The 19,999-nt window shown below is 42.0% G+C and overlaps 1 protein-coding gene across 1 annotated transcript in view; it reads right to left on the bottom strand.

Annotated features, from left to right (window-relative positions):
- Positions 1 to 19,999, bottom strand: part of LOC126354702 (juvenile hormone esterase-like) — a 127,278-nt gene that overhangs the window by 74,215 nt on the left and 33,064 nt on the right. The window contains exons 3-5 of the mRNA XM_050004521.1: positions 15,111 to 15,255; positions 12,309 to 12,494; positions 4,295 to 4,485 (exon numbers count right to left, since the gene is read on the bottom strand). Coding sequence (XP_049860478.1) covers positions 4,295 to 4,485; positions 12,309 to 12,494; positions 15,111 to 15,255 — 522 coding nt within the window. The remainder of the gene's footprint in view (positions 1 to 4,294; positions 4,486 to 12,308; positions 12,495 to 15,110; positions 15,256 to 19,999) is intronic.

The following is a 19,999-nucleotide window of genomic DNA, read 5'->3' as shown; positions in this document are numbered from 1 at the left end:
AACAGCTGACTGCAGGCGTGTACTGTTGACGTAGAAGTCACGATTTTGTATGTTTCAAATAATACAAGGCATCGAATACACCGAAGGGCCAATAATGCGTTTAACCCAGAGTGTGCTTGTTGAGTTTAGTTTAGGCTAGAGGTGGTCGTACCGGGTGGTAATAATTAAAGTTCAGCTACTCAAGAAGGTCCAGTGTAGTCGGTAATTATCGTATGGCGCCGAAACTTGGTAGACGTAGTCATGCGTTGATGCTGAAAAGATCTACGCTGGAAAGGGAATTAGTTTCAATTGTGACCACCAGGTGCAAATCTGGCGCTGTACGACGGTATGATATCCACGCTACTTGAGAAGCCGTAATGTGACTGATCAGGATTGCTGTCGAGAAGAGAGACCATATGCTGTTAGTGAAACTGTTTTGTATGAACGGTTCCATTACAATACTGCATTGCGAGAGTATCGCCGACTGAAAGATATGAGGAGAGGCCCGAAGTCATTAAATGATTTAAAGAAGATATAATGAAACTCGAAGACATTTGTGAGATTGGTGTGGCACCTGGAAGAGGAAGGCGTCCTATCCTGGAGGAAGTTGTTGACGAGTTTGCTGTTGATGCAACTGGCCACGCACCACATACCTCTTGTAGTGCTGGTGCTCGTGCTGTGTCATGAGAATTGTTCATCCCATGCTGCAGTGTGGACAGTTTTGCGGTGTATATTACACTGGCACCCATACAGGATCTAGACGGTGCAGCAACTGAGATCTCGTGATCCGCAGAAATATTAGGAATTTTCTCTTGGTGTCTGGTACGGATCTAAGTTGACGACATAGGGGTGAGCAGTATTTGCGGAGTGGTAAGGCACACTTCGCAGTACCGGATGCAGCGAATACAAATAACCGCCGAATCTGGAGCGCTGCTGAAAAGCGTGTTGTGCATGAAGAACTGCACTCGCAGTATTTGACTGTGCGGTGTCGATTCAGAAGCACTTTTTTCTCGGCCCAGAAGACGGTACACCCAGAGGGCCTGTCAGGTGCACCGTGGCGCCTGCCTGCCATCGAGTCCTCCATGTACAGCAGGTAGTTGCTGCTTTGGAACAGCACAACTGTGTGGAAACCACCGATATCATGCAAGATGGGGCAATGCCTCATGTCACTCGCCCAGTGAAAGATCTGCTGCTTGATGTAACTTTCCACGAATGATTTATCTCCAGAGGTTTTCCTGCTGGGTGGGCTGCAAGGTCACCTGATTTGAATCCATGTGACTTGGTCCTGAGTATATTAAAGGACGTGTTCACCAGGGGCACGATCGGTCTATATGTGATTTAAACGCCAGTATACAGCAGTACGTTGGTCAGATCACAACGGAAGTGCCGCGAGCAACTGTAAACCACATCGTTTTAAGAATGCAGCTTCTCGTTGACGTCCCTGGTCCTCATAGTGAAATAATTGTGTCACTAGCGCTTGATAATAAAAATCAACATTAAGCCTCTCTTACTCGTTCAACGTTTTCTGAGCTCGTCCCGATCAGAATCCATAAGATACAGCGCCAGATTTGAATCCGATAGCCAAAATTGGGACTAATTTCTCTACAGTGAAAATCGATTCCACATTAGCACATTTACCTACCTAGTAAATTTCACTGCCGTACTGTAATTACAGCCTACACAGGCCTCCGTGGGTAATTGCACTTTAATTGTGGCCATCTGTCACTGAATTTCGAGACTGTTTGTCCTAGACTGACTCGGACTCATTCACGCATGTTAGCCGGTCGGTGTTGTCGAGCGGTTCTAGGCGCTTCAGTCTGGAACCGCGCGACCGCTACGGTCGCAGGTTCAAATCGTGCCTCGGGCATGGAAGTGTGTGATGTCTTTAGGTTAGTCAGGTTTAAGTAGTTCTATGTTCTAGGGGACTGATGACTTCAGATGTTAAGTACCATAGTGCTCAGAGCCATTTGTATCACGCCTGTTACTGCGAAAATGACGAGTACCTTTATTCCAGTATTGTTGGCAAGAAGGTGTTGCTCTTTTCTGATGTATCTTGATGACTAGTGTGTTGCAGACACTCCAGATTTTCTGGAAGACAATAGCCGTCTTAACAGGCTGCACCAATACACTGAGGTGACAAAGTCATGGGACAGCGATATGCTTGTATACAGGTGGCGATAGTATCGCTTACACAAGTGCACTGCATTGGTGGAGGTGTCATTTGTACTCAGGTGATACAAGTGAAAAGTGTCCGACGTGATTATCGCCGCAGAACGGAAATTAACAGACTTTGAACGCGCAGTGGTACATGGAGTAGACACATGGGTCATATCTTCCCAGAAATCGTTAGGGAATTTAGTATTCTGTGACCCACAGTGTCAAAGAGTGTGCCGAGAATACCAAATGTCAGGCGTTTCCTCTCACCACGGACAAACAATGGTCGATGGTCTTCACTTAACGGCCGAAAGCAGCGGCGGTTGTTTACAGTTGTCAGTTTTAACAGACAAGCAACATAGCGTGACATAACCGCAGAAATCAACGTCTCTGTTAGGAGAGCTGCGAAATTTGGCGTTAAGGGGTTCAAAATGGTTGAAATAGCTCTACGCACTATGGGACTTAACATCTGACCTTACTAACCTAAGGACATCACACACATCCATGCTCGAGGTACGATTGGGACCTGCGACCGTAGCACTTGTGCGGTTGCTGACTGAAGTGCCTAGAACCGCTCAGCCACAGCGGCCGGCACTTTAATGGATTATGGTAGTAGACGGCCTACTCGAGTGCCTTTGCTAACAATACGGCATCGCCTACAACGCGTGCCCTGGGCTCCTGACCATGTCGGTTGAACCCTAGGAGACTAGCAAACCGTGTTCTGGTCAGGTGAGTGGCGATATCAGTAGGTAAGATGACGGTGGGGTTCGAGTGTGGTGCAGGCACCACTAAACCATGGGTCCAAGTAGTCAACAAAGCTCTGATCAAGCTAGCTTTAGCTCCGCAATGGTGTAGGCTGTGTTTGTATGGAAGTCACTGGCTTCTCTGGTCCAACCGGACGGTTCGTTGACTGGAAATGGTTATTTTCGGTTACTTTGAGACCATTTACCATTCATGAACTTCAAATTCCCGAACAATGATGGAATTTTTATAGTTGAAAATGCCCCATGTCACCGGCGCCACAGCTGTTCGCGATTGGTTTGAAGAATATTCGCCGCGCGGAGTGGCCGTGCGGTTTGAGGCGTCATGTAACGGACTGCGCGGCCCCTCCCACATGAGGTTCGAGTTCGGGCATGGGTGTGTGTGTGTTGTTATTAGTATAGGTTAATTTAAGTTAGTTTAAGTAGTGTCTAAGTCTAGGGACCGCTCACCTTAGCAGTTTGGTCCCTTAGGAATTCACACACATTTGAACATTTTTTTGCAATTATAGACGGCTATAGAGGCAGCATGTCACAATATTTCTGCAGGGGACTTCCAACGACTTATTTAGTCCATGTAACGTCGAGCTGTTGCTCTACGCCCCTTACTAGGAGATCAGTCACGATATTAGCAGGTATCCAATGGCTTTTGTCACCTCAGTGTGTGCTGATATTTTGACAAACAGTCAGGCACCTTATCACACCTCACTTTTCCCGACAAATCGCCCGACGCTATTCCAATGTAAACAATTTCCGCAATTTGGTACCTCGGTCATCAATGAGTGGCTTGTGCTGGGTAAGGCATACCCGAAGAAACTTATGGAGTCTCTTCCTTGCCGCATACAGGCTGTTTTAAAGAACAGAGGCGATGTCACTTCGTTTTATCGTGATGTATCCTGGGAGTGACTAACTTGTTTGTTTGTTCAGAGTCTTTCGTGGCCTCAGCTTACGTAACAACCAACAACATTTACTGTAGCACGCATTTTTCTCATCTTAAAACCTTTCTTTAATGCTTCCATTGCACTCAACTCGGTGGTATTTTCTTACCAATGATAGATACTTGTTTGAGATAAATAAGTTCAACTTTACGATCGCAGCGTATCCCATGCCAAAGCAGACAACCTGCTTGCCTAACTGTTGAGAAATATATGCTTGCAAAATGCTCTGTAGTCCGGTCTCAATATGCAAGAGCAAACTATCTGTATTAGCAGCTGGGTGCAGTTTAGTGCTACATTTCACTGACATGAAATGCGTAACATGTCCTTCTTTCAGGATTTTATGACTAATGTAGTGCATTGAAAAAACATGTAATTTCACGTTAAGTCCAGTAATATTTCTAAGAATTCCACTTTTTGGAGCTTGTGCTCTCATGTTGAAATCGATAAAAATCTACAAGTACTGACAATGAAGTGCCACAGTGTAGCAGTGAGGTTGAACGCATCGATGCCCCGCAGGCATTCGACCAACGCGGCGTTTGGTTCTGTAGGGCATCCGAGCAGGGCTGCCACTTTGCGCGCCTTGTCCAAACCTGGTCTTCGGACCGCCCAAGTTGCTGGTGCTACACCACTCTCGGAAATAGCCCTCTGGAACAGACCTGGAACATAAACGCAGCATTCATCATTTTCTAAATGAAAAGGGCGTATACTGAACGAGTTCCTAAATTGAGAGTAGGTGAGGAGACACTACAAGTTATAGTGATTAGATATTACTTACCAAGATTAAGAAACAGTCTAAATAAATAATATTAGCGATTTTATTAGTTTCTAACAATTTCTTTACAAATTCTGTGAAATCTATGTGTCGCTTTCACTTACTGGACAGGATTTAAGAGTGTATCAGAGTTCTGTTTTCTGGGAAGTGAAGCAATGTTTGACATATTGTTGTAAGAATTTCTTTTTACTCCAACAACTCAACGTTGTTTTCCCTGTAATTTTCTTGCATAGCAGGTAATTAATCCGAAATTTATTACTTAACCAATTGTCAATACTGTATTTAATTTTTACGTTTCGCGATAAATAATGCCTTACATTCCATACACTTACTTAACAGTAATTCACCACTGTTACATACCTGAGACTGTAACACAATATTCTGTGAACACTCTGTCAATGTCTCCATAAATAGCGTTAGCACGGCGTTAGGTGGTTTCACATTAACCACAGTACTACACGAAATGTCACATGCTGTATTTTCACAAACAGATCGATGTGTGTGCTCTTGGTGATAAGAAACCCTCAACGAGAAACCCGTAGAAGGAGTTGAGACGAATATCAAAGTATTTGCCTCTTTGAATAATACAAAAAGCATAATGTCTGTATTCTGTTTATAAGTATGTATAGAGCGTAACAATTTTGCAAAAATATATAACTCCACAAATTATCTAAAGTGCTCAAAGGAAAACGGCAAAGTATGCTAGACAACAATGTTCCACATTTCAAATGCGAGTTTCTGATAATATTGCGACTGTATACTCAGAACATTCAATTTATATGAAGACATGTGCGGGAAAATGGTCTAACCCTCTAATGTGAATGCTTAGAAGTAAGTGTTGCCATCTGATGATGGGTACGGCAACTATCAAAATTGACATTGATTGTCATTCTTAAATATCCTAATGTGATATTTATGGATGAGACCAATGTCAACTTTGATAGTTCCTTTACTCAGCAACAGATGAAACACTCATCTCTAAGCTTTTGTATTTGAGGGTTAGCCCGTCTTTACATTTGCCGTCATCTGAAGTGATGCTACGCTTACGTAATTCACTATACAGGGTGGTTAGAAACAGTCTGAAAATCTTGTAACGGTGCTGCAGGGTAGGTTGTGCCGAAAAATAATTTTTAAGAAAAAAATCGATACGTTGCGACGTTTCCGAGTTAATTAGCAGTGGAGTTAACCAATCAGTCAGTTGCGAGCACAAATTCAAGCTGCCCGCCAGAGACGGTATTACCTGACAGACGTGTACTCCGTTTGATTTCCTAAGATCAAACAAGAGAGCCATACAAAAATTGAATCTGAGAAGGCAGTAAGGCTCGAACCCGAGACAAAGGGTGAACAGTCTCGTAAACTATCATGTCTGCTATGAGAACAACTTGAACTAATTATTGTATCTATCCGGTCTCTTGAATGTTCGCGTGCAACGGCCTGATTGGCTAACTTCAATTATAATTAATTCGGAAACGGCGCAACGTAATGTGTTTTATTCTTAAGGCTTCTTTGCTCTGTTCGCGTCTTACACGGTCATTTCCTCACACTCCTGTGCCCAGTCATGGGGAAAATGATTGTTGATACTTCTCCGAGTGAGCTCGAATCTGATTTAATCTCCATGATCTTTTCGCGAGACGTACGTTGGAGAAACCAATACATTGGCTGAGTCTTGTAATACAGAATGCTTACTAATTTTAACAGCAAACTTTACCGTGAAGCACAACATTTCTCTTACAATCTCCTGCCACTGGGGTTGGATGAGCATATCCGTGATGTTTTTCCCTCTTTGTAAACGGACCTGTGACGAAACGCCATGCACTTCTGTGAATATTCTTTACTTTCTCCATCAATTCTTTCTGGTACGGGCCTCAGACTGACGAGCAATATTAAGTATCGGTCGAACGAGGGTTCTGTAAGCTGGCTCTATCGTGGATGTTTTACATTTCCTAAGGATTCTTCCAACAAACCTTACACTATCATCTGGCTTCCCTACGGTTAATTTTATGAAGTCCTTATAGTTTTCATCCCCGCGTACGCAGTGCTCCCAGGGGCCATTTAGCAATCATGTGATCATACAATAACGGATCTTTCTGCCTATTTGTACGCAGTATATTACATTTGGTTATTTTGAGAGTCAACCAAATGGCATACATTACAGTGAGGCAATCGGATTAAGTTCCACGCTATAAGATGTTAACGTAGATGTGTTTTGAGACAATAGTTTTCGAAGAATTCTTGTAAGAAAACAAGACCTTCATTCAACTTCTCCAATGATATTTCTATACCTGAATCGTACTGACAACATTTGAGACTTCGAAGACAGCTAGACAACATGCGCCGAGGAAAATTCTAAGGAACAGCAATGTTATTACAGGGTTACTGGTTCCACCCGTGGTATAGGGGTAGCGTCTTCGGTCCCGGGTTCGATCCCCGCCACTGCATAAATTTTGATAAATAATCAGCGATGGCGGCCGAAGACTTCCGGCATAAGAAGTCAGCCTCATTCTGCCAACGGCCTTCTCAAAGAGGGCGGAGGAGCGGATAGAGGTTCAGGGCACTCTCTCGTCCTAGGGGTGGGATATTGCCCCTAAATGCGGAAGAATCAGCAATGATCAACGACATGAGGATGCACAAGGCAATGGAAACCACTGCATTAAAGACACGTAACGTGTATCCACAGGACATGTGGCCTGTAGTTGAAGAAGTGTCATGATGATCTCTCCATTGGCAAAATATTCCGGAATAGTCCCCCATTCGGATCTCCGGGAGGGGACTGCCAAGGGGGAGGTTACCATGAGAAAAAGATTGAATAATCAACGAAAGGAAAATGTTCTACGAGTCGGGGCGTGGGATGTCAGAAGCTTGAACGTGGTAGGGAAGCTAGAAAATCTGAAAAGGGAAGTGCAAAGGCTCAATCTAGATATAGTAGGGGTCAGTGAAGTAAAGTGGAAGGAAGACAAGGATTTCTGGTCAGGAGAGTATCGGGTAATATCAACAGCAGCAGAAAATGGTATAACAGGTGTAGGATTCGTTATGAATAGGAAGGTGGGGCAGAGGGTGTGTTACTGTGAACAGTTCAGTGACCGGGTTGTTCTAATCAGAATCGACAGCAGACCAACACCGACAACGATAGTTCAGGTATACACGCCGACGTCGCAAGATGAAGATGAACAGATAGAGAAAGTGTATGAGGATACTGAAAGCTTGATGCAGTATGTAAGGGGGGACTGGAATGCAGTTGTAGGGGAAGGAGTAGAAGAAAAGGTTACAGGAGAATATGGGCTTGGGACAAGGAATGAAAGAGGAGAAAGACTAATTGAGTTCTGTAACAAGTTACAGCTAGTAATAGCAAATACCCCGTTCAAGAATCACAAGAGGAGGTGGTATACTTGGAAAAGGCCGGGAGATACGGGAAGATTTCAATTAGATTACATCATGGTCAGACAGAGATTCCGAAATCAGATACTGGATTGTAAGGCGTACACAGAAGCAGATATAGACTCAGATCACAATATAGTAGTCATGAAGAGTAGGCTGAAGTTCAAGACATTAGTCAGGAAGAATCAATACGCAAAGAAGTGGGATACGGAAGTTCTAAGGAATGACGAGATACGTTTGAAGTTCTCTAACGCTATAGATACAGAAATAAGGAATAGCGCAGTAGGCAGCACAGTTGAAGAGGAATGGACATCTCTAAAAAGGGCCATCACAGAAGTTGGGAAGGAAAACATAGGTACAAAGAAGGTAGCTGCGAAGAAACCATGGGAACAGAAGAAATACTTCAGTTGATTGATGAAAGGAAGAAGTACAAACATGTTCCGGGAAAATCAGGAATACAGAAATACAAGTCGCTGAGGAATGAAATAAATAGGAAGTGCAGGGAAGCTAAGACGAAATGGCTGCAGGAAAAATGTGAAGACATCGAAAAAGATATGATTGTCGGAAGGACAGACTCAGCATACAGGAAAGTCAAAACAACCTTTGGTGACATTAAAAGCAACGGTGGTAACATTAAGAGGGCATCGGGAATTCCACAGTTAAATGTAGAGGAGAGAGCAGATAGGTGGAGAGAATAATTGAAAGCCTCTATGAGGGTGAAGATTTGTCTGATGTGATAGAAGAAGAAACAGGAGTCGATATAGATTGGGGATCCAGTATTAGAATCGGACTTTAAAAGAGCTTTGGAGGACTTACGGCCAAACAAGGCAGAAGGGATAGATAACATTCCATCAGAATTTCTAAAATCATAAGGGGAAGTGGCAACAAAACGACTATCCACGTTGGTGTGTAGAATATAAGAGTCTGGCGACATACCATCTGACTTTCGGAAAAGCATCATCTACACAATTCCGAAGACGGCAAGGACTGACAAGTGCGAGAATTATCGCAAGATCACCTTAACAGCTCACGCATCGAAGCTGCTTACAAGAATAATATACAGAAGAATGGAAAAGAAAATTGATAATGCGCTAGGTGACGATCAGTTTGGCTTTAGGAAAAGTAGAGGCACGAGAGAGGCAATTCTGACGTTACGGCTAATAATGGACGCAAGGCTAAAGAAAAATCAAGACACGTTCATAGGATTTGTCGACCTGGAAAAAGCGTTCGACAATATAAAGTGGTGCAAGCTGTTCGAGATTCTGAAAAAAGTAGGGATAAGCTATAGGGAGAGACGCGTCACATACAATATATACAACAACCAAGAGGGAATAATAAGAGTGGACGATCAAGAACGAAGTGCTCGTATTAAGAAGGGTGTAAGACAAGGCTGTAACCTTTCGCCCCTACTCTTCAGTCTGTACATCGAGGAAGCAATTATGGAAATAAAAGAAAGGTTCAGGAGTGGAATTAAAATGCAAGGCGAAAGGATATCAATGATACGATTCGCTGATGACATTGCTATCCTGACTGCAAGTGAAGAAGAATTAAATGATCTGCTGAACGGAATGAACAGCCTAATGAGTACACAGTATGGTTTGAGAGTAAATCGGAGAAAGACGAAGGTAATGAGAAGTAGTAGAAATGATAACAGCGAGAAACTTAACATCAGGACTGATGGTCACGAAGTCAATGAAGTTAAGGAATTCGGCTACCTAGGCAGTAAAATAACCAATGGCGGACGGAGCAAGGAGGACATCAAAGCAGACTCGCTATGGGAAAAAAGGCATTTCTGGCCAAGAGAAGTCTGCTAATATCAAATACCGGCCTTAATTTAAGGAAGAAATTTCTGAGGATGTACGTCTGGAGCATAGCATTGTATGGTAGTGAAACATGGACTGTGGTAAAACCGGAACAGAAGAGAATCGAAGCATTTGAGATGTGGTGCTATAGACGAATGTTGAAAATTAGGTGGACTGATAAGGTAAGGAATGAGGAGGTTCTACGCAGAATCGGAGAGGAAAGGAATATGTGGTAAACACTGATAAGGTGAAGGGACAGGATGATAGGACATCTGCTAAGACATGAGGGAATGACTTCCATGGTACTAGAGGGAGCTGTAGAGGGCAAAAACTGTAGAGGAAGACAGAGATTGGAATACGTCAAGCAAATAATTGAGGACGTAGGTTGCAAGTGCTACTCTGAGATGAAGAGGTTAGCACAGGAAAGGAATTCGTGGCGGGCCGCATCAAACTAGTCAGTAGACTGATGAAAAAAAAAAAAAAAAAAAAAAGCCTGGTTCCAATCCTCAGAAATTTCTGAACCATCGCAAAGATGGCGTGCCATAGCACTGCATAAGGAATTTATTGATTAGGAATAAGTCTAGTCTACAATATGGTGCTTGGTATAATCAGATTATCCATTGCAAGTCTCAGTTCTTAAGTCATTGTTTTGTTTACTGTGTACTTCAGATTTTTATGTATAATCTGTATTTCATACTTTGTTTATACTCATCTTTTAAAAGAAGAATTCATGCTATTTCCCTATTAAAGAATTTATTGTCGCATGGCAAAGGAGACTGTACAGATCTGATGTCTTTAAGACCGTTTCAATGCCATTAGACCCGTACTGTGTTGCAGTTACTACTGCCGCTTGCCTGAGTTGTTGAACTATGTTTTGATTTACGTGCACCATACTGTTATGATCATCTGTGCTGTTTCAATAATACAACAGTCATTTCACAAACGAGCTGTAATTCCAGTAACAATTAAAATTGATGGCTAACGGCTATTGAGTTATAGTATGCTTCGCACAGTATGAAGAGTTGCCAATGATTCCAGAGTGTTTCAGATAATTCCGTCATTTCTTGAACAGCAAACGTAGCTAAAAACATTACGGCAGACGATAGACTTGCTGATTTACGCAGCTGATATTTCTGTGGCCACGGAGACAAAAAAAGACGTACAGAAGGTCTTCAGCACATGGAAAGTATTGACTGTAACCAGCGTGGTATGAGAACAACCAAGCGAAAGACTAAGTGGTGGTATGCAGTGCTGAAGAAGAGTGGGAAGCATTCAAAAATAAGAATTAAAAGAGAGGAACTAGAAATTATAGTGGAATTCTCTTATTTGTCAAGCAGGATCACAGAGGATGGTAGAAGCTGGAAATAAATAGTAAGCAGATACAGCAGATCGAAACTGCAATTAATTTCAGAAAGAACTTACTCACGAGAAAGACCATCAGTCTGGAAATCAGGAAGCGGATCATGACAGCATTTGTTTGGAGTGTGATCCTACACCGCTGTAAAATTTGAGTAGGAGGGAAGCAAGAGAGAAGGCGGCTAGACGCCCTGGAGATTTGATGCTGCAGAAGTACGATGGAGATAAGCTGGAGTGACAGGGCTACCAACGAAGAGATGCTGAGAAGAGTATACGAAACCAGATCTCTGTGGAGGCACATCCAAAGAAGAAGAAACAAACTCGCAGGTCGCGTTACAAGGAGCACTAACATCACTGGAACAGCAGCAGAAGGAGCTATTAATGGAAGGAATCGCCAGGAACAACCAAGGATGTTATACAAGCAGCAGATTATGAATGACGTGGGATGCACTACATGTGCGGAACTGATGAGGAAGGCTGGCAGAAGAAGGGAACGGCGTACTGCTGGAAGCCAATCTCATTGTTGTACACTGTAGAGAGATCAAACTTTTGACAAATGCAGAATTGATGCTACATTTCCAATTCTATCTTCTATGCAGTAACCGTATCATTAGAGTTTTAATAGACAGTATATTTGTACTGGAGTCTGATACTGGAAGCTTCTTTGGTTTCATCTATACATTGGCAGAGAAGAAGTTGTAAACAGCTCACGTCCTCACTATTTATGTTCGATTGAATTTATTGGAGATCTACTTTTTATTTATAACGTATAACAAGATAAAGAAAATATTCAGTTCATTTGGTATTATCAACGGAGTTGCCATTAAAAATGTAAAGAAATAGAACAATTAATGCCTCTGGTTCTAATAACACTACCAAAAAGAAAGTATACGGAGAAATTGCATACATCTTATCGCTTCATCTGTCCTACATAGAGCGAGGAAAACTGAGATGGTCATCACCCTACATACAAATAAAGCTATTTCAGACTTTTGTTAAACATTTGGCTCTTGCTTCATAAAACTGACCTTGTTTCACCACTTTTGCTGACCAAAGAGTAAATTTTAACCATTCTAATTATTTTATTCCTCATGAGCAATCACAACAACAGCTAAATTATATATTAGATATATGTCCCTACTCTAAATATGTATGTTTCGCTATCAGAACGTACCTTTAGAAAGAGGGGACAACATATGGTAGTTCACACTAGCGCCTCCCGCACTCTGGCCGAAGATCGTCACGTTGCCAGGATCACCACCGAATGCCTCGATGTTCTGCTGGACCCACTTCAACGCTGCCACTTGGTCCTTGAGACCGTAATTACCCGGACAAAATTCATCGTCCGTGCTTAGGAAACCTGATAAAATAAAAATTATTTATTTAGCTTCCAATAGTGATCGCTGAACAGGTGTAAATGGAGTAAAATTAATGTTCTTTGGCCTGTTGCTCTAAACTCAACCGGCCATAACACACCTAGCAAGCGTTTATAGCGCCTGCCTGAAGCTAACATACATCCGCTGCGAAGATCATCACCCTACGCAAACTTAACAAAAACTTACTCCTTCCCGAAATCAACAGACACACTTCCCTCCCAACTGGCCTCAGTAAAATCCTAAAGTTAATAATACTTTTACCCTTCGTCAGTTCCTGACTGAAAATAATATTCTTATGCCGCAACCGTTTGGACTGCGCACTGAGCATTCCATTATCTAGTAAACCCTCTGCTTGGTAGAGCACATTTGGCTGGCCAGGGCAAGGAGAGAAATAACAGCAACAGTGTTTCTGGACATAGAGAAGGCACTTGATCATTTCGGGCACGATGGCCTGATTTACACTGTAGATCAGAGAGGGTGCCGAGGTCACATAATCTAGATCGTTGACTCCTTCCTTACAGGAAGACAGTTTTTCGGAAGGAACGGAGACGAGTGCGGCTAGACACGGGAGATTGCGGCAGGCATCACACAAAGTTCGGTTTTAGGTCCCGTCCTTTATACCACATACACGAATTACATTGCTAAGCAAATCGTTGAAGACATTGCTCTCTATGCCGATGACACCACCATTTGAAAAAGAAATCGCAGTCTCCTCCAAACACATAGCAACCTGCAGCATCACCTGGACAAAATTACGCAGTGGTGTAATTGACGGAAGATCAAGATCAACCTCACAAAGCGCCAGGCGATCTATTTTACCCCAAAAATCAAGCTTCCTGATCATCAATGACTGCAGGCAATTGATTTGGAGAAATTCTCTAACATAACCGGGCGTTAAGATTGATCGACGTCTAACACGGAACAAGCATCTCACTCGTGCAGCAAACAAATGCTACACATTTTCTTGTAGGTTGTATCTCCTCCTGATAGGTGACAAACTAACCGTTCAATGCAGACTCATCCTCTCGCGCCAGCACCTACGTCAGGTCATACAGTATTGCTCAGAGGTGTGGTCTATGGCTTCAGACACTGTAATAACAAGGCTGAAGTGTGTGAAAAACAAATTTTTCCGTCTCATCTCAGGCTCTGGCAGGTACGTCCCCTATAAACATATAAGTAATCTTTTAGGTAATCCCAAAATCTACTCTTTTATTCAGGACAAATCCACAAAATTTTACGAAACACTACAAATAAAGCCCCACATTCTCATTCAAAGTTTAGGACAAGAATCACCAGAGGGTTCCCCCAAACGCCCAAAACAACCGTTACGCGCCACTTTAGAGATCGATAACAGGCACCCACAAATCACCAAGCACAACCTTACCCGTTGAAACCACACACATAACCCCATTTTCTCGTCCCGTAACGCGGTCTAAATGGATCAAATGGCTCTGAGCACCATGGGACTTAACATCTGAAGTCATCAGTCCCCTAGGACTTAGAACTACTTAAACCAAACTAACCTAAGGACATCACACACATCCATGCCCGAGGCAGGATTCGAACCTGCAACCGCAGTGGTTGCGCGGTTCCAGACTGTAGCGCCTAGAAGCGCTCGGCCACTCCTGCCTATCGCATTCTAAAGTCAGAGGTGTTTCAGATACAATTTAGGACCACCATATACTCATATACTCAACACATTGCCAAGGAACTAGAAATCAAAACACGTTTGTTCTAACAGAGTTTATTATAGGATTACTTTACTAAATACATTTGTAGTCTTAAAGAAAGTGGCTGCATTCTGGATATGCTGTGTCTGCAACTGTGCAGCAACTGTGCGCCCTAGCCTCTTGATTACTATGTCTAAAAGAGTAGGCTCTCCGAGATAAGTTTTCTAGTAGAATTACGAGTGACAGAGGATTTAAGGATTAGACATTTTTCCATTTACACAAACTGCTCAATAAATCTCTTCTCAATGTTCTTCTTATATAATTCCACTTGAACGGCAAACTGGGGGCATGTGTCATCTGCCAAGGGTAATAACCATCCAATCCGAGTGACTGCAACGTCTCCACCCATCATTTCTAAGAGTACTTTCTTACGAAATACGGATACGGTATCGACAAACCACAAGCATAAAGGTTGCTTGAGACAGCGCTCCTGCCAAAAAGCGTGTTGTATTATTTGGCAAACTGTCATCCCTACGAAAGTCTTAGTTTGCATTGTGTGTTCTCATGAACACTGTTTCACGCTTTCGGTTGTGAACAAAGTGGCAGCGTAAAGTTTTTGTTAGAAATTGCTAGGGGCACCAGGACATCATGAAACGGTGGAAGACACGCAGACGAAACAACAGTCAAGCCAGTGGTGGTCTTCCACATAACAACTGAAGAAAGCAAAGCAAATGATAATCTGAAAAATATGTTGGTTTCCTTCTTTGAATGACGTGTCACAACAGTGTACTTGGGAGCTCTTTCACAATACGCAAATTAACAGCATGAAAATCGTCTGCTTCTTTTTGTAATCGTATTCCGTGTACAGTGCAGTGTTTTCATATTATCTGGTTAATTTCAGGTCAGATCATTTTGAATACATTTACTTACCTAGAACACCGATACGATAATTGATGGTGACGAGAACAACGTCGTGATCAAGGAGATAGCCTGCCTCGTACCCTTTTGCAGTGCCTCCTATCCAGCCACCTCCATGAATGAAAAACATTACCGGAAGAGGGACAGCAGGTTTCAACTGAAAAGCATTAGAATTATATCTGTATGCCTTACAAACAGTTCTGAATTAACTATTCAGAATGTAGTTTCACAATACCAGCAACTATGAAGCTGTTAAGAAAATGCACAACGTGCCACTCACCTTAAGCGGCAACTGGCTGAAATGAGAAAACATGAAAATTATTAAGACAAAAAATTTTGTTGAATATTTCGCTCAGTCTCAGGCACTTTCTCTATAGAATTTTCTCCGCCGGACTCTAATGGTTACTTTTGGTGTTAAATTTTTGTTACGGATGGCATTAAAATACAAATAAGCTGACAGAAGTTAGGCAAAATTTCGGTAATCAGGAAGAGATGAGTAGCTTTTCATTTTAAAAAAATAAGAGAAAGAAGAAAGGAGCAAAAATGGGAAGATAGAGGGACAGAAAAGTTACGTTGATAGCTATCTTCTTATCACAAACTCAGCAGTAAAATTGATAGACTCAAAAGAAATGAAGGTGCTCGCATTATTTAGGAAGTACTATAATTGTCAGGGCGTATTAGTGCTTTATTTGTTTATACTGTGAACTATATTTTTATTACCTGAAATATAAAAATTGCTCACTCACTAGCAGTTCACGGACAGTTTACTGCAGACGTAAACTTGTGCTCCATCGCAAGCAAGTAAGGTGGAACTGCGTCCCAGTCTCATGGAGAACGACAGTCAGAATTCTTTTAAGCAATCAAAGGGATGAATATAAAATCTTTGGTTCTAATTTGGAGTCGGACACGGCTAACTAAAGAAATTTGTACAGTTGGTCTCGTTCCTTTTTCCTCAGTCCTTAGTGGCGGAGCCGAAGAACACTTTTTAGTAAACGGTTCCTCCATTGACACTGAGCACAAGGTCGATGCTCAATTACATAACCCTACGTTACTAAACCTACATAAAATTTACGATTGCAGTTGATATCTCTTTGCGGTACCCGCCATTCTGGACTCATTAGCGACACATGCTCTTGAGTACCTTAATGATGAACATCGTTGTTAACAAAGACTGGATTATTATTGCCTGATTCCAGAGGTTTGCTGATATTGATATTTTTGTAGTAAATATTAGGGCTTGTTTTCTAATAGTCGGCATATTCGTTTCATCGCTTGTAATTAAACTTAGTGTGGAATCGTAGGTGAACTACCAAGCAGTCACGGTTAGATGAATGTCAGTTTAAACATACTGACCCTCTCCAGTGCGAATCTCGTCTTCTGCTAATGAAATTAGCGCAGTATGGATGGTGCTGATTTTGATAAATATCAGATGATTACCTTGAAGAAGCTGATAAAGACACAGAAGATGGAGAATTAACTGAAGATAATAAAAATGCCAAGGGAGAAAAAATGCTCATTTTGTCCTTCGATTAAACGAAGAATGACGACGATATTTTGTAGCCACTTCTGGAAAGTAATTTGAGCAGAACTCCGATGTAGGACTTGCTTGGATTGTAATAATGGTGTCTACAGCAGAAGACTCTCTTTTTGTATGTGTATTACAAGGTGTACAACTTTGCTTCCGCCGTTTTTTCGCCAACATTTGAGGCTTTAATGAAACAAATTGGCTACACATGTATCATTCAAAGTATTTTCTATCGCTAGTCACTACTTTCTCCCATCTTTTGGGCAGTGTACAAATCCCGCATCGAAAAAATTGTTCATCTTTTGAATCGATCTACGAATCGATCCAATTTGTGACTTCTTCATGAGATCGGAAGTGTTGGTCAGCCAGGCCATGCGCCATTGAGTTCTAGGCGCTGTAGTCTGGAACCCCGAGACCGCTCCGGTCGCAGGTTCGAATTCTGCCTCGGGCATGGGTGTGTGTGATGTCCTTAGGTTATCTAGGTTTAACTAGTTCTAAGTTCTAGGGGACTACTGACCTCAGAAGTTGAGTCCCATAGTGCTCAGAGCCATTTTTTTGAACCATGCGCCATTGATATAAACAGGTGATAGTCAGAGGGGGAAATGTCTGGAGGATACGGCGGGTGGGCAGGACTTCCCATTTTAAAGTTTCCAACTACGTTTTGACCCCTTTTGCAACGTGGGGTCAAGTGTTGTCGTGCTGCAAAATCACTTTATCGTGCCTCTCACTGTATTGCGGCCGTTTGTCTTTCAGTGCCCTGCTCAAACGCATGGAGTTCGATAACGAGCACCTGTTATTGTTTCACTTCGTTTCAACACCTCATAGTACACGATACCGAGCCGATGCCACCAAATGCAGAGCCTGATCTTGGAGCTGTGAATATTCATTCGGTTTGGCTGTCGACGTGGCAGCATGGCCGGGATATCCCCATAATTTTTTGCGTTTACGGTTATCTTAAGGAACCGATAACCCACTTTTAGTCCCCGGTCATAATGCGATGCAGAAATCTCTTCCGTTTTTGCCTCTGAAGCAATTGTTTACAAACACACAAACGCCGTTCGACGTCTCTTGGTTTCAGCTCACACGGAACCCAAGTTCCTTCTTCATGAATCATTCCCATAGCCTTGAGACGTTTCGAAATGGCTTGGTGTGTCACTTCCACAAATCGTGTCAATCCTTCTTAAGTTTGACACGAGTCTTCACTCAGCAATGTCTTCAATTCTGCGTCTTCGAAAACTTTCTCTCTTCTACCACTATGCCGGTCTACGACGTTAAAATCACCGTTCTTGAAGCGTTGAAACCACTCACAACACGTTATTTCACAAATGGTGTCCTTACCATACGTACTTGAGAGCATTCGATGAGACCCAGTCTCTGTTTTCTTCATATTGAAACAAAACAGTAACACCTATCGCAAAAGACGAGAATTAGGCTCTTAAACTAACATTTTCAATCAAAAACAACTTTATGATGCAGACACAGATCGACTAATGTTTGAATGAGGTTATGTTGACCGAGGTCCAAGCTAACTGCCTGACGTCTGCGATCTGTTTCTTTCGACCGCTACTTACCGTTGTCGCCACCTATCGGCAAATGGCGGAAGCAAAGTTGTACACCTTATAGTCTTGGAGTTACCGCATAACACAAATTATGAATTGTTTTCTAATGAAGTTTTGAGCAGTGACATTAATGTTATAGAGGATAAAACAGGACATATTGTATTTATTTCGCAAATAACATATACTTAAAATCTAAGAACCGTAATTAACTAGAGCATAAGCTGTAAATGAGGACTTCCTTTGAATAAAATTTGGAGCAGTAAAATTTACGATGGTTTAGTAGCGATGTAACGATTTCCCCCCTATAGTGTTCCTGGGTTTAGGAAACACAGCAAGGGGTGACTTTTTACGTAGCTTCATTTATGCCAAGATTCGTTTCGTGTTTTCACCAACCTTAAGTTCGCATAGTACTTTTGGGAAAGTAGGTAACTTTGACATGAAAATTGTGATGCAGGATTTCGGTGGGACTGAAGTTTTGCTGAGGGTTGCGAGAGCGTGGACTCTCAACCAACTGTAATTTAATTTTACTAACAATATGAACCACGCAAATATCTGAGCCCATGCATATCACAAAACCAACCGTGATTTCACGCGTAATTTTCCAACTGATTTCACACGCAATTTTACAACATAACATTTCATGAAAATAAGCTGTCAGCCCACAGTAAAATGAAAAACCTTAGAGGTGCACAAATGAATACATAATCAGAAAATCTTAACCTAATACACATATCACATGCAATATAGATACTTCACGAAACGGGAAGTGGACGTAACCTGAAACAACTTTCACTAGTCAACAAGTTGCCACAAGGACAGCCCACTGCGACCCACACCTAAGCAAATACCAAGAGACAGCACGGACACGAAGCAGACCCTACAGTGACAGAATAAAGAAACGTAAATCAATTAACAAGGCACGTAAAGAGACAACTTGAATCACTGAAAGCGTATCACCAAAATACAGTTGCTCAGATAAATCACTGCTTTACAGTTTTCAGGTCTCACAGGGCATTAAATTTTACATCGAGTTATAATTGACTTATACATGACACTGTTCCTCAAATTACAGGCCAAGTAGTGGCCACACAGTTTCATCAATTCATAATCTTGACAATACCCTAATTTACCACGGACTCAAGGGTCTATACAACAGAATGACACAAGTAACTTTTAAACCTGTTTCATACGAGCGACTTTCTGGTCAATATTGACTTCTAGAAGTGTGGGTGCCTTTTGTGGCTGCGTGTAAATTCGAACCCGTCATGACGTAAGTGTGTCTATGACGTCAGTAATGTATGGGTGGTGCCAATTGTGATCTAAATTTCCAAGTTAAGGTGCACCTGAGAATGCGTAGAAACAGGGGAGTACAGCGGCGTCTGATGACATCGTATTTTAACCTATTCTGGAGGAGCTCATTCCTATTACAGAAACGGATTTTATGCTGTCAGGTCTTCTTAATCTTTATTATGTTGTTTGCTTTCTTTTCGTGAGACACTGAAATCTTATTCAAAGTCCCGGTAATACTTCCTAATAGTGTTCTCTTAAAGGAGAGAAGAAATATCAGGAAGTAGAAACGCATTTATGTTTTACAGGGAAAAAGCTACACTACGCACAAATAAAAACGTGAATAAATACATGTGTCTTAATGAAGGTTATTTCAACAGTGAAAATGTCAGAATTATATGACGAGAAACATAATTTGCGATGCAATTTGGCATTTAACAAGGAAGGAAGACAGAAAAGATAAAGAAGAAGCAGCTTTTTACTGCGTTGTAGACATGTTGTTCCATGTGCTTGCACTTATACATTTTCTC

Source organism: Schistocerca gregaria, chromosome 3, assembly GCF_023897955.1.
Source record: "Schistocerca gregaria isolate iqSchGreg1 chromosome 3, iqSchGreg1.2, whole genome shotgun sequence".
NCBI lineage: Eukaryota > Metazoa > Arthropoda > Insecta > Orthoptera > Acrididae > Schistocerca > Schistocerca gregaria.
The sequence above is the reverse complement of the archived record's forward strand: the minus strand, read 5'-3'. Positions and strand labels throughout refer to the sequence as shown.